Source organism: Plecotus auritus, assembly GCF_963455305.1.
Source record: "Plecotus auritus genome assembly, chromosome: 8".
Taxonomy (NCBI): Eukaryota; Metazoa; Chordata; class Mammalia; order Chiroptera; family Vespertilionidae; genus Plecotus; species Plecotus auritus.
In genome coordinates, this window is record NC_137782.1 from 52520746 (window position 1) to 52543413 (window position 22668).

The following is a 22668-nucleotide window of genomic DNA, read 5'->3' on the forward strand; positions in this document are numbered from 1 at the left end:
ATATTATAAAAAGTAAAAAATAAATAAACATACCATTTGGTAGTTCTGTAGACGGCAGAGAATAACTACACAGCACGTCTGATTTATCCGTCCCATGACGTGCTTCCATCTGTCCAAGACTGGTACAGCTGTGGGGGCAAAGGGAGTTAAGTGCTTCCATTTTATATTCTTGTTTTTCAAGAAAATATACAAAAGGCTCTAATCCACTAGACTGCTAGCTCCTTCAGGAGAGGAACCCAGGTCTTTCTGGACATTTGGATCCCTAGTGCCTGTCCACACATCATCCAGGTAGACAAATGAATGAACAAAAATAAATGCTGCCAGTGTTTTCTAAGAACTACCCTGAGAGTATGGCCTGAAAGAGAGTAGATTGGTGTCTTTAGTATAGAAGATTCTAAATGCTTCAATTGCCAGGGGATACATTTTTTTTTAAGTGTCCTTTATTGGTTTTAGAAAGAGAGGGAGGGAGAGGGAGAAAGAGACAGAAATGTCGATGAGAGAAAAACATCAATTGGCTGCCTCCTGCACACTCCCTTCTGAGGATTGAGCCTAAAAACTGGGCATATGCCTGACCGGGAATCAAACCAGTAACCTCTTGGTACATGGATTGATGCTCAACCACTGAGCCACACTGGCTGGGCACTAAGTGATAAACTTTTGATGAATGTTCTTTAGAAGTTGAAAACACAGAAAACTTTCTCAACATAAAACTTGGATAAGTGGATTAGAAAATAAATATTTAATGAGAATTCATATATTGGGAACTGAAAGAATCATTATGTAATGAAAGGACCCAGGTTCCACTATAGATATACTAACATGAGTGTGAAATAGTATATATGAGGTGATTCATTCAAAATGATTAATTACTGCACAAGACTATCATTAGGAAACTTATTAACTCAATTATGGCACATCTCTACAATGAAATACTACGTATCTATAAAAAGCCATGAAGATCTAAGTGAACTTAGAATATGGAATGAGCTTCCTTCGAGATATACACTGAGTGGCCAGATTATTATGATCTCTGAACACATAATAATCTGGCCACTCAGTGGATATCCTATATAATAAAAGGCTAATATGCAAATTGTCCCTTCGACCAGGAGTTCAACCAGCAGGCAGGCCGGCCAACCACCCATGTCCCCTCCCCCTGGCCAGGCTGGCCGGACCCCACCCATGCACGAATTCATGCACCGGGCCCCTCTAATACACACACACACACACACACACACACACACACATACACTGAGTGGCCAGATTATTATGCGTTCAGAGATCATAATAATCTGGCCACTCAGTGTATTACGTAAAAAAAAAACAACCATGGTGTTTACAGTATGCGAACATTTATGTAAACAGGAGGCTTCTTTGTGCACATACACACATCTCTGGACAATAAAGCAGTGGTGTTGGGAGAAGTGTGTGTGTGTTGGGGGGGTCATGAGTGAATGATAACAAGTGTTATCAATCGTTTTCAACTACATAAGGTTAGAAAAGGAGGCTGAAACGCTAAGTCAAAGATTGAGCCAACTGAATCTACAAAGTAAGGCATGTCTGTCACACCAGGTTGAAGGCTGGTTGGACGGGTTTATTTTGCCCGTACTGAACTGACAGGCTTTTCCCATTTTGAATGTGGCTTCGAGGGGAAGCCTCACCAAACTCAAACAGTCTGTGTCCAACCCAGATGAGACCATGGAGGTTGAGTTGCTTAAAATCAACACACTGCCTGGGCTCCTTCGTTGTCACTTACTTGGTCCAGGGTTTGCATTTTTCCGTGGAAGAAAAGGTGTCAGAGAAATGGCCTACAAGGCAGGGCTCGCACACCGTGTCTTTGTTGAGCTGCACTGTCAAAAAAACAAAAGGACAAACAAAACAAACAAAAGCCAAACAAGGACACTTAGATATCGGCCAGGATGGTGGTCCCTCTGCCTCTCCCCTCCCCCACCTCCCTGCCCTCGCTGCCTGTGGCTCATTGCTTCAGCCCCCACAGGCTTTAGAGGGCCCTCCATCCCAGCAGTAGGTTCAGGGTTATTACGTTCAGGATAACCCTGTGTCAGGCCACTAATGACAGTATCTGAGTTAGGTCCTGACCCTTTGCTGTTCAGAACCACTGTCGTGGTCACTAATACTCTGTTTCCTAGCTGGGGAGCCTGCTGTCTACTTGCTTTAACCAAGCACCTGCCTGATCTCCCCTTTCAGCCATTTGGACTTACATTAACCTTGATCCACAGAGAGTGACAGTCCTCTTACTGCTTGTAAGGACAACTTCTTGACCTGACCTCTCTGACCAGCTTAATCTCACCAGTTCAAGCATGGGAGTGACAACAGTTTTCTTAAAAACACACACACACACAAACAAACCAAACCAAAACAAAAAAAACTTCTACAAGTTCTCTTTCTATGAAACCAAGGGCTGGTAGCAAACTTTTTCTATAAAAGACCTTATGGTAAATATCTTTTGAAGGCCTTCTGGTCTCTGCTGTAAGTACTTGTAGCATGAAAGCAGTCATAGGCAATATGTTTAAAAAAAAAAAGGATGTGGGATGTGGCTGTGTTCCAATAAGACTATTTACACAAACACAAGTGGTGGGATGGATTTTGGACCCCTGCCTTAAGCCACAGCACTGAAAGCAGGAATTGATCCTGCTTAGTAAGCTTTCCTCAGCACGCTCATATTCCCTGCAAGCTATATTATTAAAATAGGAAATGTCTCAGATTTCCTGTGTCTATTAGCTGCTGACATGTGTAGACCTTTGGGAATTCCAATAAAGAACATTGACTACCATGTGGTATCATGATCACGCAATTGACTTGCACCAAAACCACAAATTACTCTTGAAATTAGTAGCACTTCTGTGATTACTTTCATGAATAAAACACTAAAATAAGAAATTACATGTTCTTTTTCCAGGGTCTAGTGAGAAGTATCTTCTTGATTTCTGCAACTGCCTCAATAAGTAGGATACCTCCCCCACTTAATCTATTTGATTTGCCTTAAAATGATATTAACAAACGCCCAGTTAACATCTAGTCAACTCACATAAATTCAAACAGCTTTTAAAAAGATAAACAATACCTTAGAAGAGCAACCCTTAAAAAACAAAGAGACTTCTTAAGGGGCTACAAGGCAGCAGAGCTTAAAGTTCATTGATTTCCCTACACTGGGCTTCCACATCTGTTCCTTGTAATTGACCTGCCCGGGGGCATCCTGCAGGGTCCCTGTCCCTTCCTTTTCCTAATCACACTGCTCCCACTGTACAAAAGAAGGCACACTCTTACCCAATCCAAATCCTGGTACAGTGCCAAACCTCTGAGATGCCAAATGGAGCAACAAGTGGAAATATGGTGATGGCAGAGCCCCTGCATTCAGAGTCTCTCAGTACTGTCTCTCCCTATCTAAGGACAAAAGTGTCACAATAGAAACAGGGTAACTGGGACCAGGTGGACTTGTTCTCAACTCAAATACCATGCACCCTTGAACAGTGTGGAATTTAGGGGTTTTGACCCCCCTGTGCAGTCAAAAATCTACATATAACTTTTGACACCCCCAAAACTTAACTACTAACAGCCTACTGTTGACTAGAAGCTTTACTGATAACATAAACAATTTACATGTATTTTGTAGATTGTATGTATTATATACTGTAGTCGTATAATAAGTTAGAGAAAATAAAATGTTCTGAAGAATATAAAAACCCTAAACACTGTACTGTATTTATCAATACTGTAAGTTTTTAAAATCTGCATATAAGCAGACCTGTGCAGTTCAGACCTGTGTTGTTCAAGGGTCAACTGGACAGTGCAAGGTAGGGCAGGAGGGAAATTTTCATTCACCCATGTCATCCCCCCTGTCCTCCATCTATTGCCAAAGGATGACCCATTTCCACAGGAGCAAGGCAGAGAGAACATCGGTCAGGAATAAAGCGGAAAAGGGGACAGCACCATTTTTCATGCAGGTGACAAACTTGCAGAAAGGCTCTGGGCCTTGTCTGAGAATCAGAATTCAGAAGGGAGCCGGCTGTCACAGGGAGATTCACTTTAAAAACTGAAAAATCAAGTCAACTTGGGGATGATCACTTTGTAAGTTATATAAATGTCTGGTCACTGTTGTACACCTGAAGCTAATGTAATGTTCTATGTCGACTGTAATTGAAAAATAAAAAACTTATTTTTAAAAAAGCAAGTCAGACCTTTTTAAGAGAAAGCTTATCTGGTTTACTTGATATATCTGATACTCAGTATTGACTGTACCAGTTAGATTCTCTGACGGACACTTTCCTCATTATAAACTGAAATTAATAATATTTTAATTCTCTTAACCCTGTCCAAGTATTCTGGGTTTAAAAAAATGCCTCCAAGGGAAAGATTAATGGGTATAAATACTAGTAAGTTGTTACGTCTTAAAGAAACTGCTTTGGTATACTTCCTAGAAGTCAGAATGTAAGTGACGCTAAGAAACACTTTTCTGAGTCAAAAAGATTATTTCTACTTATTTACTTTCAACAAAACTGAAGGACACAGTTGAGTTCTTAACTGAGCAATTGTTAAACACAACTTTGATGTCACATCACTGTGTGATCTGGGACATGTCACTCAGAAAGTGCTGATAGGATTGAGGACACTCCTGTCACGGGAGTCCTTCCTTAGCTGTTTAGCTATTTATGCGAACAAGTTTCTCAGCACTTAGTGGAAACAGGATTGATCTTGAATTCTGTTGCATTTTAGCAATAAACTGTATTCAACCCGGAAGATATGAACTAATTGGAAAAAAAAACAAAAAAACTCCAATCGTTCAGAAGTTTGTAAAGACTTTACTTTTCAAATAATATAGCAAAATATAATATATTCATTCTTGACCTATTGTGTAATAACTGCAGTAACAATTTGGTCCAGAAGAAGTGTTTTTAACCCCTAGAACTCAGAGTCACAAGAAATTTTTTAAAATTAAGATTTCAAATAGGTGCATAATTTTGGATATGAAAGGTGATTAGCAAAAACCCTCCAAGCACAAAAATACATTAGGACAAAATTCTGCAGGAAAGGTGAAATGAATACAAATCAAAGGAGGGGAAGAAACTATATCTTTCCCACAGGTGAGGCGATGAGTGCATTTTAAAATAGATTAGTGTTGATACTCCATTGAAAACTTTAGAATGCGTTACTATTGCTATCTTTCCCTGGAAACGAAATCCTTAGCAACTCTTTAAATTCGTAATAAAAATTTTGAGCTGTCAAGTTAAAAATATGCTAGGGGGTGCATAATTTTTTCAAAATTCTGCTAAGCGGATGCACAAATTTGTTGTGTTTAAAAAAAAAAAAGAAAAAAAAAAAACAGTTGGAGGACCCCTGCATTATCCGGTTCTGTCCTAAGCGGGAGCATAAAGCTTCGCATATGGAGGAGCCTGGAGACCAGCACGTGGGCCAGGCGCTCACAGGTCCTTGTTAGAACCAAACCTGGGGCTCCGTTCTCAGGGGACCCTCAAGCTCCTCCAGCGCCACCTGGCTCCCCGGAGCGTGAATGACGCAGGGAAGCCGTCTCAGAACCGGCTTTGGCCTCCAGGTGTTTGCAAGGCTTGGTGAGAGCGGATGACGCGGGAAGCAACCCCGTACCCGGGTGCTGGGCGCCTAAGCCGGGCGCGCACTCGGCGTTGCGGCGGCAGCAGTCACAGTCCTCGCTCCAGTGGTAGCCGGCCGTGCAGGCGCAGCGCCGCGGGGCTGTCCGGTTGCCGGGCTCCACCGCCACCAGGGCCTTGCCTGCAGGCGAGAGAAACAGGGCAGTGAGGTAGTTCGAGGATGCATGGGTGGGGTGCACCCCATGCCAGCCCCCCACCCCTCCCAATTCCCCCAATGCAGTGCCCAGCCTCCTCCCAGACATTGACGCATTCAGGTCACTGGCTTTCAGGAGCACTGGAGTCCCCTCAGCTTCCTGTGCTGGCACTGAAAAATCCCAGGGGGGTTTCACTCTCAATAATTAAGAGTCGAGGGGCTTTTTAAAAGTCAATTTTCGTGTTAGTAGAAAGATTAAGGGCTGGAAGTTTATGATCACTGATTACTAATGAGAAATAGACTTCATAATCTCTCGATTTTTAGTAAGTTCAAATGTGATAAATAGCCTTAACACCAATGCCAGATAGGACCTAAAAGAATGGGGTTCCTGGAGATTAAGGGTTCCTCCTGAGATCCTGCAGGGCCACAATTATTCAGTGTCCGAAGACTGGGGTCACTGTGTGATTAGCTAAGTGGACGAGTAGAGAGGTGGGACGTGAAGACATACTTGGAAATTCATCTCTCCCACAATAATACATTTGTCTTTTCTCACACCTCACAGCAGAGTGCCCTCCTGTTACCCCAATCTCCTGGGCCTCTTCAGTCTTTGTGCGAGAGAGGTGACTGCTCACACACAGTTGATCCTCATTAGCCACTCATTCAGGTCTGCAGTTTCACCTCCTGGCTAAAATGTCATTGTAGCCCCCAAATCAGTACTCCTGGCATTTTCGCAGAGTGAGGGGAAATTTCAGCCCCTGGGGACCTGCCAGGTGAGGGTGAATAAGGTAACACATTCTGCCTTAATATTTCAGCTCTCATATTGGAAACGTGTTCTTTTAGTGGTCTTTTTAGAGTCCTATTTTTGGGCATTTTTGTGTTTTTCGTTAGTGATTTCACTGTTTAAAATGGCCTCCAAGTGCAGTGCTTAGGCGCTGTCTAGTGCTTCTAAGCCCGAGGAGGCTGCGATGTGTCTTATGGACAAAATACTTGTTAGAAAAACTTGGTTCAGGCATGAGTTACAGCGCTCTTGGTTGTGAGTCTAATGTTAATGAGTCAAAGTATTTATTACATAAAGTGTCCTTAAACAGAAACACACATAAAACAAGGTTATATGTTGATCAGTTGACAAAAACGCTGTGACCAGAGGCTCACAGGAACCTGTATTTCTCCTGGGAACAGCAGTTCAGTATTTGCTAGTTCAGTGTTTGTGGTGATTGTATAGAACATAAATGTTCCGAATGGTGAGAATCAACTGCGCAAAAACACGACACAGCACAATAACGTTACTTAAATCAGCCCTTCTGCCCTGAAGGACACATCTCACCGGATTGTCCAAACAGCCCTCGTACTGTATAGTCCTGAACACTTCTTGGAGTTTGTTATTGACTGATGTTTGTGTCCCCTCAAAATTCCTATATTGAACTCTTAGCCCTCAATGTGATGGCATTAGGCGGTGGGGCCTTCGGAAGGTGATTAAGTCATGAGGGTGGAGCCCTCAAGAATGGGATTGGTGCCCTCAATAAGAAAGACAACAGAGAGCTTGCTTCCTCTCTCTGCTCTCAGCCATGTGAGGGCACAACAAGAAAACTGCTGTCTTGAAACCAGGAAGAGGACCCTCACCAAGAACCCAGCCATACTGGCACCCTGATCTCAGACTTCCAGCGTCCAGAACTGGAAGATGTAAATTTTTGTTGTTTAAGCCACTCAGTCTGTGGATTTCTGCTCTAATAGCCTGAACGAACTAGAACGGAGTTCTATGGGGAAAAGAAACAAACAGGAAACAGGTCCCTCCTTAACTGCCTAAGTGGCAGCCAGCAAGTGGGGGGAGGGAAGGAGCACATTTATTATCCCCATTCCTGGGCCCAAGCATGGTGAAGCTGGAGAAATCTCTATTCCCTTCCAGGCCCACTCTCTGAGGTCCAGGCCAGCTCAGCGGCACCAAGGCCAGTGTGTATAAACACGCGCATGATGCCTGGAACACACACAGACACTGTCGCGTCCTTGAAAAATTCTAATTCCGTATCCCACTCAAATGCAAGTGAATGTAAGCCTGGCATATCCTTGAATATCTTAATGAGCCAGGCTTTGCAATTCAATCGGTTTTGGCAGTAGACAGATGATTCTTTATTTCCAAGAGACAGCAATGAGTCAAGGTCATTACTAAGTCGTGGGAAAGAAAAGAGACTTGATCAGATGCTTCTGCTCAGTGGAGTTTCCATGTTATCTTCTCCAAACAAAACCTGCCAGCTGTCTCAAACACATTAGGAAAATTATGGTTTTAAAAAATATTTATTTCCTAGTTCTTTCCACTGGGAAAGAGAAAAACCTACACATAAGAATCAATCCAGAACCAATGAACCTCCATAGCGCTCAGGTCAAGGTCTCTAAATAAGATGTTCTGCAGAAAGTGATCAGGAATTCCTGGAGAAATGACTGGTTCCAAGTACAGGGCAGGAAGTGTCCCAACATGAGCCAGGAAGCAAGGGAGCTCTTCAAGATACCGGGGGTTGTACCAAAGGTGGGGCCACCTGGAGGTGGGATGAGCTGAGCACCAGGAAAACTAATAACTGCAGTAGACTGAAACACCTCAGATATGTCTAAATTCATGAGTTCATAATATTCATGCAAATCCTTTGGAGAAAGCTGGATGATCAAGGCACTGTTTTGAAGAGTGATAAAGTTGCAGCATTCATTCTGTCTTCCCTATACATAGTGTACTTCAGGTTAATGAATCATTGATGAGGGGAATTCCCTTTACAAAGCATCCCAGCTAAGAAATGAAGGAATGATAGAACTGGATCATTGCCTAATGAGAATGGATCTAGGCCATGATTGTCAATAGCTGCTAATATCACATACAGAGAGAAAAGCAGCTGTTACATGGTTCCTGACATAACTACATTTTACCAACTACAAAGGAGTTTTGCCAAAAACAAAACAAAACAAAACAAAAAAACAAATCAGAATCTGAGCAGCCTTCTAGATCTCACAACCACTTTACAAGAAATGTAGGAGATGGAAGAAAAGGCTAAACAGCACCAAGGGGGTGCAACCAGCAGCAGCCAGGCTGTGGGAACCACAGGACCGACAACAGGGTTTCTCCCAGATAAACTGAATGGGAAAGGGAAAAAGAGGAAGGAAAGGAACCTGTAGGTTGAGACTTAAGAGGCATATTTTGATCCCGATTCCTGAAAATAAACCATAATTTTAAAAAATTTGAGGCAAAAAAACCACAGCAGACCGATAAAGAGATCAAACTGTCAAGTTAATAGGACATTTATCATTTAGGAAGAAGACTCGGGAGTCCGAAGACCTGATTTGGAGTCCTGCTTCGCACTGGATAACCTTGAAGTCATTTAACCTCTATTAGTCTCAGTTTTCTTCATCTTTAAAATGGGATCATTGTGGTTACCTCACAGGGGTTTTTGTGAGGATTAAATAACACAACACACATGGAAACAATGGGGAAATATTTTGTCAGCTCTAAGATGTGTTCCATGATTAAACTGCAACACAAACATAGTCCAGAACAAAAGTTCTCAGAGAAGAATTTTAACACGGCACTGCTGGGAGCTGAAGCCCATCCTGCTGTGGTCAGACTCCTTCCTCTGTCCCCCAAAGACGCAGCACCGCTGAGTCTGAAAATATCATTATCCCCACTTCCTGCTGACATGACTGACTCACCTGTATCGCAAACTTTATGCAGCAAGCATTTGTCTTCTTCATTCCAGGTGTCCAGGTATTCATCCCTGCCGCAGGGCAGACAGACACTTTCCGAGGTAGTAGTGCATTTGGCAGACATGTACGTTCCTTAAATTAGAAGGGGGAAATACACTAATCGGAAAGATCCCAAAAAGAAAACAGCAAAAATGCACCAATTTACTGGACCATTTACATGACCACGGTCCCAGGAAGTCCCCCAGAGAGTGTGCTACAGGACACAAGGCCACATCTCCCAGTGACGCTCCTCGGGCTCCCAGCTGGCTGAAATAGCCTCTCTGGGCTGCTGGGCCTGTGGTCACAGGGGTCTTTTAGTTCTTCCATGGGAAAGGTCATCCTTTCCACCCCGAACCTCTGCTGAGTAAGGTAAAGAACAAGGGTTTTCAAACTGGGGCCTGTAGAACTGGAGGGGTTCCCTGGGGGATAAGCAGGAGAGGTTTCATTTCATCCCTCCCCTCCTATCTTCAGAATGTCCCCTACTGTCAATCTGGACACACCACACACACACACACACACACACACACACACACACACACACACACACACACACATGCTGGATCTTGGTTCTGCACATCCAAGAAGTATTTGTAGCTGAGATATCTACGCAAGCATGTCAAACTCGTGGCCAGCGGGCCACATGCCCCAGTGGCGAGTTTGACATGCTTGAGGGTCTTATTAACTACCTTTTCCTCAGACATGTGCTCTCTTCCCCCAGAGCAATGAGTGAATGGGACCCCGTGGACTTGGGAGTTCATTGGGGCTATAGAAATGTGTGGCCAGGTTCTGGCAGAACAAGTTTGGGGCAGTCATTGTCACCAGCCCACCTTCTGCTCCTCGGCAGGTATATAGGTGGGGAGAAGGTGTAACAGGGTGTAGGCAATTTCAGCAGCAACAATTCCGGTATGGCTCCCCCACCCCAATTTTTTAATGTGATAGTACTTTTCAATAAAAGGTGAATTTCTTATTTTAAGAGTTTGAATCACAAAGTGCTAGAACACGCTTTTAGATGCCTTCTTTTTTCTCAAGAAATAGTGTTTTGGAAAATAGCATTCCAGCATGAATGAAGTACCAGCTTATGAAATTGCTTTTCATTTTTAAGTGATTTTATCTTCTGAAAGAAAGGTTTTTGTCTTCAGAGTGACAGACATTACCACCTGCCATTACCATAAAAAGTCCATCCAATTTCTTTTTTCATCTGGCAGATAGAAATCATTCCTTAGATTTAAAAAAAAAAAAAGCCCCTTTTACTCCTGAGGGGTGATGAAAGGTGGCTCAGAAGTACAGACCTGGCTCACATTTGTTACAGCACCGTCCAAAACGCTCATAGTGCCTCTCGCTGGCACACGGAGGGGTGATCTGAAAAGTCACCTGAAAGAAAATGATACCAGGCAGAGGTTATGCACAAGTTCTTCCAGAATAAAGCAAGCAAACAAACAAAAAAATGAATCATCAAATTGACGTTTTGGAAAATCATAAGAAAACACCATAAGCCGTCCTGAGACTGATCAATGTAATATTATTAACCCCTCCCAAAAGTCACTTTCCTATTCTAGCCCGTTTCCCAAAAAATATATACAACAAACGGATCCTGGCATGAAAATCCACTTAAACATGTAAAAATATTTTGGTCATACTCATGGCACTATGAGAAATTAAAGGAAAACTGACAAACTGGATGCAGAAGTCTGAAAACTGCGGTAGACAAGCCACATAGGAAATTGGCCCCATGTCTGTGGGTCACATGATGGATGACATGCTCAGTCAGCTTTGATCATAAACTGAAGGGGGACACAAGGAGGTCCCTTAGCAGGTACAGGTGGGCAGAAGCAGACTTAGAGTTGTTCGCATGGGAAATAACAAAACAATTAATTAATAATACAAGATAAACTGTTTCATGTGCTCACAATATAAACCTACTCTTGCCCACCCTTGTATATTACACAAGGGAATCTCAAATTTGGTCTTATAAGCTACCTCTGATTTCTAAAAGATGTTTAACCCTGCGTACCTTTTAAAATGTTAAACATGCAGAGAATATTGAAAAGTGGGACACCAAGCTGTGACAGGAGCTCTGTGGGCTGGGAGCAAGGAGGCCTGACCGCCTGCTGGCTGAGGGACCCCGACAAACTGCTTTTTGGGTCTCTGCTTCCTTTCTGTTTGATTCTAGCACAAAGGTTAATTTCCAAATCTGCCCTGTATGTAAAACAAACCAAAAAGCCAAGTCCCATACATTCACTCAGAGATTCTTATCAATGTGCCGCAGAAAACCTCTTTTCAGCTTACTTGGTGTCAGAAAAACAGCACGCGCTGACAGGCAATCATGTAGAAATTATCAGTGAAACTGAACAGCTGAAGAGACACCAAAGGATGCCATACCAGGGTCAAGTTCCCCTCCGGGGCCCAGGGATCCAAAGTTACACACTTGCCCTCCAGGAGCTTACACCCTTACACTTCTGATGGAAGCCCATGGCCCCTACGTCCCTGAAGACTGGGGCTGGTTTCCTAAGGCACGTGACAAGTGAGCTCAGTCTTGCAGGATAAATAATAGTTGGCCAGATGGGGGAAAGGGAACTGGCATGTGGTGGTAGGGACAGAGGGAAGGAAGACTTAAAAGATTATGAATGGTTCAAACAGAGGCACTGAGGTCTGAAACGGCATATGGGGTGGAGTGGGGTGGGGTGGGGTGGAGAACATCAGCAGAGTTGGGGGGAGATGAGCACAATGACACGGGGAACTTCCTCTGCACGTGGATGGAAGGTGTAGAAATCACATAGTTTAGAAGCCACACAACCTCAAAATACCTCGGTTATGGAAGGAACTTCCATAGAGAGAGCACCAGCAAACCGCAGGCCGGCTGAGTGAGCGGGTGGGGGACCTCTCTGACCTCACGCTGGCCCTGCAAAGGGCTTACAGGAGGGACGGGTCCAGGATGGTTACTTTGAGGTCAATGAGAAAGTCAAACGTGTTCCTGGAGCCATGTGTGCCAAAAAGCTTGTGTCCAGACTTGCTGCCTTAGGCCTGGCTCACACGCCTGCGGACACTGGGTAACACGAACTGGATGCTCCCCGCGCATCCAGCCTGTGTCTTCCTCCTTTCCACTCTCTCTAAAAATCAATGCAAAAAATATTCACCACATGACAGGGCCTCAAGGACCGCACCATGAGCCCAGTGGGAACTAGGAAGAATAACGAACCAGAAATCACAGCACCACTCCTTTCCGCTTTCTTTTTCTCTTTGCTTTTATAGGAACCTGTTTCTCTGTAGGCTGCTGTGCCCCTTCTGTGTCTAGCACAGTCATGCATGCGCATGGGAGGGCGATGAGCAGAGGCACGGCGGCAGAGGGGAAGGAGGTCGGCGCGCATTTGTCGGATAGGATGCATGTGAACCCTGCTGCAGTGCTGATGACAGAGGCAAACGAGATAACGATGTGGTTGGGCTGTGTTTCAGATGAGAAAGGTTATCAATGGCGGCTGGCCCACAAGAGAGCTGCAACAGTCTCTGTAAGATAAGCGCACATTCTGTGTAACATACGCAGAAAGGTTCTTTTTAGGGGAATTCGGTACAGGGCTACCCCGAAGCAGCTGCGCAGGAACACAGGTGCTAGCCGTGTCCTGGGCTCCAGATCCTGGTTCCTGCTGAGCACACGGACAATCTCATTACATGCCTAGGAGTGTGGCTGTGATTCACTCAACCCCCCACCGTCTAACCCAGGCTTTCACCTCCTGGCAAAAATGGGGAAGTCACTGATTCCAGAGGTGACCAGAGGTCCTAGTTCCTAACCAGATTGTCACAGATTACTCATTAGGATTCATTTCTGTCTCCTAAGCTTACTGAGGCTTTACCTAGACACGTCTTCTTTTTCTAAATTGGAGATACAATTCATATACCATGAAACTCAGTCTTTAAAAGGGTACATACAGCTTGCCCTAGCCAGTTTGGCTCAGTGGATAGAACAACAACCCACGGACTGAAGGGTCTCCGGTTCAATTCCCGTCAAGGGCACATGCTCTATTCCCCACTCTGATTGAGGCCTGTGCAGAAGATAACCAATCTATGTGTCCCTCTCACATCGATGTGTGTGTCTCTGTGTCTTCCTCCTTTCCACTCTCTCTAAAAATCAATGCAAAAAATATCCTTGGGTGAGAAGTAATAACAACAAAAAAGGGGGCACAGCTCAGCAGTGGTCGTACAATGGCTGCTGCTATTGAATTCCAGAGCATTTTCCTTACCCCCAACTGACAGGCCTGCTAGACAGACCTATAGGATTACAGGTCTTTTAAGGAGCAGCAGCAATTTTGCTCCAGGGAAAATGGGCTGTGGGAGGCAGAAAATCACGGTGTTAATCTAATCTAAGGTACAGCTGAAACAGAACCTGACTTTGTTCTCCAGGGACATTCTATACTTTTCAGTACACCTTCAGCTTTCAAAATGGCAATAAATATACCACTTAGAAAACAACAGTCATACATGGATATATTTAAAGGAGTATGGCTTGGGGATAAAGAGACTGTGGGAAATTCTCTGAAGGTGCCTGCACATCATGGTCCTCTCTCCTACTGGGTCCTGACTGTCTGTCCCCCCACAGCAGAGCCCCGCTCTAGAGGAACCCTCTGTTAGAGGAGCAGCAGCTCCCCAGGCCTTGCCCAGCATGCAAAGCCCACCCGCTACTGGGCTCACCCGGATCCTGTGCAGAACCTGCTGGGACAGGCTCCCCACTTTGTTGTCTACACCACAGTCCTTGTGTTTGTAACTACCAGGAAATCCAGGTCAGACTCCCTGGCCTATCTTGCTTTTGCTGGTCCCCTGGGGACTTGTGTCTCAATACTGAAGCCCAGACTGGCTCTGTTGCCTGACTCCCAGATTCCAAGTCCCTTAGTCCCACCTGCTTGGCTCGGCTTCCTGTTAGCCTGTGCTGGATCTCATTCATGCCAGTCTCCCTGGCAGGCCTGCCACAGGTATCCCCCTAAAGGCATTTTTGTATGTGAATGAATGAATGTTCTTTAGCCCCTCCCAGTCTGGCCCCTCGTTTTCCCTAAGGAATTCTAGTTCAATATCTACCATCTCACCAGCAGCTGGGGAGAGCCCCCAGGCTGCCCAAGTCCCTCCTGGGCCTCGGGCCCTTCCCTTCCAATGGCTCAGAATTTGGACCCAGCTCCATCCTCCAAGACCAAGCTCCCAATGGCTGTGAGGTGGTGGCTCTAGTAATTGACAGCAATTCCAGCAAGGCAGTCATTGATAAAAGCATGCTCCTGCTTGAGTGGTATGGAAGTAATCTCCGGGGGAACAGAGGGGTTCAGCACAAGTCTGCAGTTCTCAGGAAATGGTGTGATCCTGTCAGCCACCTACCCTCTCGTGCAGCAACAGAAGGCATTTGGTAACTAAGCTGAGATGTCCAACTTTTAGTTATCTAGATTTGTTTCTAGTTCACCTTTAAGAGTGAATCGTTTCCTTCTAAAATAACAGAGCTTTTGAACCATAGTTGTTTTCATTAAGCAAATAAAGCAGAACCACTTTAAAATTTTTTATTTGCTGAAGAAAGGATACAGTCACATACTACACAATGTAAAAGCTACCACAGGCTCTGGGGGAGTCTCGCTCCCCGCAGCCCTCCCCACAGGTAACTAGTGTCACCATTTCTTGGGCATCTTCCTGCAGGTAGAAAGAAGACATGATCTGGGACCCATTGGGGGAACTTTTGTGGATAGCAGCTGCCTTGGAGGCCAGCTGGGGTCAGGTCTGTTTGCAGTGCTTGTGTCTGGGAATATCATGTGATTTATGATACTTAGAAGTCTTCTTTTAAAAAAAGCCATGGGTTGACAGGGTCCAAATACAGTTCTGAATCAATAAACTACAAAAATGTTTGGGGGCACACAAGCTGGTGTTTATTTTAACAAAGAGCTGACAAACTCTTCTGGAACAAGCATGTCCACAGTCTGTGCAAGACTTTGGGAAGCAGGAGGAAGCTAATAGATCATCAATCAAAATTCTGTTCATAGCCCGGCTGGTGTGGCTCAGTGGTAGAGCGTTGACCTAGGAACCAGAAGGTCAAGGTTTGATCTCGGTCAGGGCACATGCCTGGGTTGCTGGCTCGATCCCCATTAGGGGGCATGCAGGAGGCAGCTGATCAATGATTCTCTCTCATCATTGATGTTTCTATCAATCTCTCCCTCTCCCTTCCTCTCTGAAATCAATAAAAATATACTTTAAAAAAATCTCTTCATAAAGAGACATGGATTTATTTCCTGATGCAGAGCTGAGGGGGAGGGGTGTCTCATTTTGAAAAGCCCTGTGCAGAAGACACCTTGCACAGAGCTACAGAGAATTGGGGTCTGTTTTTAGGATCCTGCAGGGCAGGTGGACTGAAATATTTCTTTTTCCTGCTGTTCATCCATCCAATTGCGGTGAAAGTCATCATGGAGATAAAGTTGCTTTCCTGCTCTATTGAAAATCCTCGCTGACGTGTAACAAAGCAGAAAGAAGCGTGGCTCCTTCGGTCAAATTGAGGGGAAATGAAGCCAACCCTGGAGAGCAAATGCGGGATTTTCCATAGATTTTATTTTGTAAAATATCATCCGTGACTGTAGTTGAGAATTGGGCTATAATATAAGTAAAGATGGTATCAAATTTCTGAATGCTACAGTAGAACTGAAAGATGTGGTTTTCGTTAAGAGAGAAACTATTAAATTTGAAATAACACCTTAATAGTCCTGCTGCCCTTGAAACAAAATGTCCTAATGAAAGTCACCATTGAAACTGCTCCTGCCCCAAAGAGAATATGCGTAAATTTCTAGTGACTGTGTCCCCAGCGCCCCAAGATAGCTTCTTTCCTTTGCTGGTCCCACACCAGACAACTTTCTCTCTGAAGCCGTTTGTTCTCAGCAAAAAAAACTGAAATAGGTACGTTACAGTAACTACAAAGGAAGCTGTCACTTCTTATCTGTTGCTTTGAATGTCTCTATTCTGAGCTGGCTGAGCAGACAGGCCAGAAAGAGATCTGAGTTTCTCCCTCACAAACATTGCAGTTATGAGTCAAAACGCTGACCCTTTAGCTTGAGATGTTGAGGGGGGCCTTTTTGGTTTTGCCCCTTTCTTAGCGCCCTTTCCCTGGGGGCTCCCAGATGTCCTTCTCTATCTGCTCCAGCTTTCTGTTTTTGATCATGGCACAGCCACGTGTCTATTAATGGAAAAGAAGCATCCCGCCATCGTGCTTCTCAGTTAAAAGTTCGTACCTGGAAGTGGAAACCATCGAGGAGTCATTGGTTGTTCAGAAATCAGATAAGACAGGTTTCCACAGAAACATGAAATGCTAACTGCAATAAAGGCTGGCATGCCAGAATGTGGGAACTGCGTGGAGCAGAGGTAGGGGCCGGGAGAACATGGGTTGAGGAGTGGAGGGTGGTACCTGGAGTGCTGATGAAGGGAGAGGCAGGAGCCTGGCCAGGTGGCCCCACCGGTTTAGGGCAGGTGGGCTGCGGGGCAGGAAGATTTTTCTACCAAGGACAACTCTCAGAACTGAGCTTCCAGTGTGGCCCTGACAGACATTTGTTTTCTTTTTCTTTCTTTTGTTGTTTGTTTTTGACATTTTCCTTAATAAACTGTCTACATTTTTACAGTGGGAGGGTAAGAAGAAAAAAAAAAAAGCCAATTCTAAGCCTTAGGCTGCTCACCTGTAAAATGGGGCTAATAATTGAGCCCACCCCGCTGTACTAAGGGTCAGACCTACGGTAACTCATGTAAATGGCTTAGCGTTGGCAAGCAGCAGCACTCAGTGAAAACAGGCTTGCTTCCTCCCTTTGAAGCTGAAGACCTTGCTAGGAGGCTTCGGGGAGAATGAAGTAATCCATTCATCACTCAGCAGAGGCGCACACCTGGCCTGCAGTCAGGAGAGGGGGTGCTAATGTGCACACCTGAGCAGAGCAGGACGCATCAGTACTCAGATCGCTCCCCGAGGGCGTAAACGAAAAAGAGTGTCACTGGGAAGAAGAAAGAGCGTGGAAGACAGGAAGGGGACCCACATAGGAATCCTGCCCGACACGTTCCTGACACCCCAGCCCCCTGACTCTTCACCTGCGCACACACAAAAGCTGTCAGCTGGGGGACTGGAAGAATAGGTTTTTCATCAATGGGGCTTATTTCTGCAAAGGCCTGATTGATTTCACATAAAGAAATGCTTTCTCAAGGGACTGCAGTCCTGACAAGCGGTCCGAGTCATTTCAGTGGCTTTCCGTCTGAGGGCTCAGTCAGTGACATAAGCCACCCTTGGTCTGGGGCAGAGACAGTTAGTTACTCAGGGTGTCTGCTGATAAAGCAGCCTAGATCCTATCTGCTAGGGATTCTGGTAACTAGGACATCATTGAGTTATGACTGAATGCCCTTCTAGACATTCTCACTTTAAATAAACGTAAGAGAGAGAATTTTAAGCTTATAGGTTTACAGAGAAAGCAGCAGACTCAATTTTCTTTTGGACAAACCCTAGCTTCACGCTTCATGCTTCACAATATTACACAGGCATTTATAGAGACAGCATCTTTATAAAGACATAAAGAGAATAAGGGGTGGCTTTGAGGATCTCCCAGGAACCCCACTGGATCACCTGGTTCACTCCACCTGGGGATGCAGTGAACTATGGAACATGTTAAAAACTCCAAAGCCCCACTTCTACCAGCCAGGTCCTTGGTTTAAGTCATAACGGAAATGGATACAGAGAATCAGAGAGTTTAAACAGAAAACTCTCTTGAGTTTTTAAAATATAAGTCATTTCACAGAAATGTAGTTCACACACAGCTCTTGAAAAAACAACAACAAACCTGCTGCCCATAGTGAGGTCCAAGTATTCTTTGAGTGGTACACTGTTAAAAAATGTGGCCAGTTTGAGAAGATTGTGAAGAAAATTATGACTGTCACACACCAGTATTACAATTGACCTGCTACTGAAGGATGTGGGGCATTCTGTAATGCATTTTATGAATGTGTTTCCACTGAAAAGGAGTATTCAAAATGCCAGCGCGAAAGTCTTCATCTCAGTGGGTCGAGTCCTACTGGACTCATTGAAAATCACAAATATGGACCAACTCCTTCCTCCATATAGAGACCATGCGTTGATAAAATAATAGAGGAAGCCCAGTCATTTCTTGGCCTGCATCATTCGCCTTTCCCTTGTAAACGCTTTTCACATAACTATGAACAGATGATAGGATTTTTGTCTGGTCCAGGGTTGAACAGTAGAAAGCATCCATCTCTTTCGAGCTCTACTGCTTCACACTTTGGGAGACATCTTCCCAGGGCTCTCATATATAGATGTGCAAGGGACTGCCACGCCCAGGACTAACAGAATTAGCCCGCCCCAGCCCTCTCAAAGCTCTTCACACAGGAGGACACAGACAGAGAAGAGCAGAGGTAGAGGTCATATTAGTACAACAAAGTGCCACTCTGGGTCTTGGGCTCTATTTGCAGGAGGGAAAGAAAGCTCATCTCAGGGAGGTGGGGATGGGCTGTCTTGCATCATGAAAAATCAGATTTCACTCTTTCTATGTATGTCCCTTGAGTGCCTTTTTAGAAAAACTTTGGGGTACTTTAAAAACTTTTTTATTGTGATAATATATATAAATAAAAATTTGCCATTTTAACCATTTTTTAGTGTATAATCCAGTGGCATTAATTACATTCACAATGTTGTGTAACCATCACCTTCCTCTTTATCCAGAATATTTTCATCACTCCAAACAGAAACGTTTACCCATGGAACTCCCCTTTCCCCCTAGCCCCTGGTAACCTCGATTCTACTTTCTGTCTCTATGAATTTGACTACTCTAGGGACCCCTTACAGTCATACAATATTTGCCCTTTTATGACTGGCTTATTTCACTTGGCATAATGTCTTCAAAGTTCATCTGTATTGTAGCATGTGTCAGAACTCCATTCTTTTTTTTTTTTTTTTTTTTTTTTTTCAGTTAGCAATAATCACGCCTCAGATAAACCTCACTGGCTACGATACTGCCACTGCGCAAAGCTGAGAACTCCGTTCATTGTTATTGGCAGAATAATATTCTAGTTTGTGTTCCGCCTTATATTTACCCATTCATCTTCCGCTGGACACTTGGATTGTTTCTGCCATTTGGATACTGTGACTTGTACAGTAAATATTGGCGCACAAGTATCTGTTTGAGGCTGTTTCCAATTCTTTGGAGACTATACCTGAGGCATAATTCTATGGTTAGCTTTTTGAGGAACCATCAAATTGTTTTCTGTAGTGGCTACACCTGTTTAATACAATCCCACCTGCAATGCAAGAGAGTTCCAGTTTCTCCATGTCCTCACCAACATGTTATTTTCTTGGTTTGTGGTAATAGCCATCCCAGTGGGCGTGATGTGGTCTTTCTCTGTGGGTTTTATTGCATTTCCCTAATGATTTCATGATGTGGAACATCCTTTTATATGTCTGTTGGCCATGTGTATATGTTCTTTGGAGAAGTGTCTACTCAAGTCCTTTGCAATTTTTTATAGGGTGATTTATTTTGCCTGGATCTGTTCACATGACTCAGTTTAGTTGTTAATGGGACAGGGATGGAATCGGAGGGCTGTAGGACTCTTAGGTTCATGTTCACCACTTCGAAAGACATCCTTGTTTTTCCTTTGGAAGAAAAATGCTCTCACTCTACACAGCATCACTGCCTGGTTCTCTAGAAAGTAATCTAGGAGGTTTAGCATTTAGGTAAGACATGTTCAACGAATTTACAGCCTAAAAGTGGAACAAGTTAAACCTATAGTCATTGCTTCCTCAACTATTAACGGAACACATATTGTGTGCCAGAGACAATGTTAGGTTCTGAGGATACAGGAGATGGACACTAGACAGAGGGAGTCCTTCTCACAGGAGAAGAGTGACAAGGAAGAAACACATAATGAAATCTGGGTGTAATAACTTTTGTGAAAAAAACAAAAGAGGGAAAATGATGGGATGATGACGGGAGCCTCTGAGAAGCTGACATTCAGTGGAGACCTGAGTAAAGTGGGGAACATGAAATTCACAGCCAGGTCAGGAGGAGGGGTATTCCCGGTGGATGTCAAAGCACTTGCAACGGGCCTGGGAGGGAGTGTGGGCGACATGGTCAGACTACTGCAGCGAGGGGAGGGTGGTCCATAAAGCCTCCCCACTGATGGCAGAATTTATTCACATCATGAGTTAATATACAACCGCAGCACCAGGCTTCTGTGATATTGACTTTGGGTTCAGATTGGAGGACATTGCTGTCACTCCACAAAGGTTTGAATAACAAGCACTTCATGCTATTTTCATTACCACGCAGGAACTACATTTCCCGTAAGAGTATTTTTTCATTTTATTTTTAATTGTGATAAAATACACATACTATAAAACTGACTATCTTAACCATTTTGCCACAGGTATTTTTCAAATAGATATTTTGCACAGAAAAAAAAAATCTGACTTAGGTCAGAATAAAAGACACACACACACACACACACAAATAAACAAAAACAACCCTTAAAAATGTAGAGTAACGGTGGCCTATTAGATGTCTTGGCATAGTCACCATTTGATTTAGCAAACATTAAACATTGGACTATCTTGAAAGTTGCTTATTTTCCGGATACATCAGCGTTGTTGCCCTCACCACCTTGATTCCAGATTTGCTCCTTAAAGGAAGAAAGGGTGGCTGCTCTCATTCAGACAGGCGCATCTCAAAGCTCCATTGATCTTCATGCAACCCTTTCTCTCTCTCCTCACAATGCATTTATTATCTCAGCCTCGGAAACAGAACATATGCCCCAAAGGAAAATGAAGAAATAACCTTGCATTTCAACACTGTAATTGCAAGTTTCTTTGTCTTCCAGAGAGATAAAGAGTTTAAAAAGTTTGCAGCTGTGAGCTACCTGAAATGAAAGTGCAAGATAGGTTTGTTTCCTAAACACGGCAATTAGGATGGCTTTGACTTGTCCCTGTATTACACTCAACATTTCCAAAGGCGCCAGTGAATGCTCCTTTATTCTCCCAATGGTTAAGGTCCGCCTCCCCCCATTCTTAAATTAAAAACAAAAAAACTTGCATTCATTCCAGATGAGAGCTACTTTCTCTTCTTTCCTGTAGTGAACATCAATGACCCCTGTGCTCCCAGCATCCTGATCTGCTGGAGGCCAAGGACCCTTCTAGGCTCTGCCTTCATTCTGGGGTGCACCAAGCTAATAAGGTCATGAGCCCCCAGAGTGGCCAGGGAAGGGACTAGACTGCCCCTGGCCCTCACAGTCAAGTCCAGTGCTTCTCATATGTGCATGGGATCACCTGGGAATCTTATTAAAGTACACATTCTGATTCAGTAGGTCTGGAGAGGGAGAGGGAGAGAGAAACATCTATGTGAGAGCAAAACATCAAACAGCTGCTTCCTGCATTCCCCCTACTGGGGATTGAGCCCGAACCCAGGGCATGTACCCTGACTGGAAATAGCACCAGCAACCTTTTGGTGCAGAGGACTATGCCCAACCAATGGAGCCACACTGGCCAGGGCAGAGAGTCTGTACTTCTAACAATGCTGCCATGTGATGTTGATGGTCTCTCTGAGCAGCACGGGCAGAGATTCCAGTAAGGACGAAGGGCCAGAACTTCCTCATGTTTTCACACACTGTACAGAGAGAACCAGCTCCCCCAACGCTGGACACCACTGATCCTTAGCGGGAGTGAAGACAGAGTTGGCCCTTAGGAAACATCTACTGTGGTCCTGCCAGGCCCTAGGCTAGAGACCTGACTTTCCTGGCCTTTCAGCACCCTCACAGGTGCTCAATGGGTTGGTGATTAGAAGACTGAACAGTGCTAAGCATGTAGCAAGGCTCAGACTCTTGTTCGATCAATGAGTAATTTTTCCTGAAGGACAAGTTTGATCTCATAACTTCCCTGTACAGAAGACTATCATAGTTTCCTACTAGATCTGAATCAGATTCACACTGTCAAGCACGGACTTGGAAAGATTCTACCAATTTGCGTGCAAAACTAGAGCTACCCAGAGGGGAGGGGCTGCAAAATCAAGATGAAATATCTCTTCCTGGGCTCAAATTCTGTTTTCTAACTGGAACGGAATATGGGTCTGCTTAATAACATAAAACACAATTGCTCTGCCTCTCATGCCTGTCACTCACCCTGGGAATGGGGCGCCTCTCACACGGGAT

General features: G+C 44.3%; 1 protein-coding gene across 1 annotated transcript in view; it reads right to left on the bottom strand.

The window, feature by feature from the left end:
• The window catches only part of TNFRSF11A (TNF receptor superfamily member 11a), a gene marked incomplete at both ends in the record, with an annotated part of 51204 nt that overhangs the window by 19982 nt on the left and 8554 nt on the right, over positions 1–22668 (bottom strand). Inside the window, 5 exons of the mRNA XM_080683444.1 lie at positions 34–128; positions 1757–1850; positions 5617–5760; positions 9457–9578; positions 10775–10860. Coding sequence (XP_080539570.1) covers positions 34–128; positions 1757–1850; positions 5617–5760; positions 9457–9578; positions 10775–10860 — 541 coding nt within the window. The remainder of the gene's footprint in view (positions 1–33; positions 129–1756; positions 1851–5616; positions 5761–9456; positions 9579–10774; positions 10861–22668) is intronic.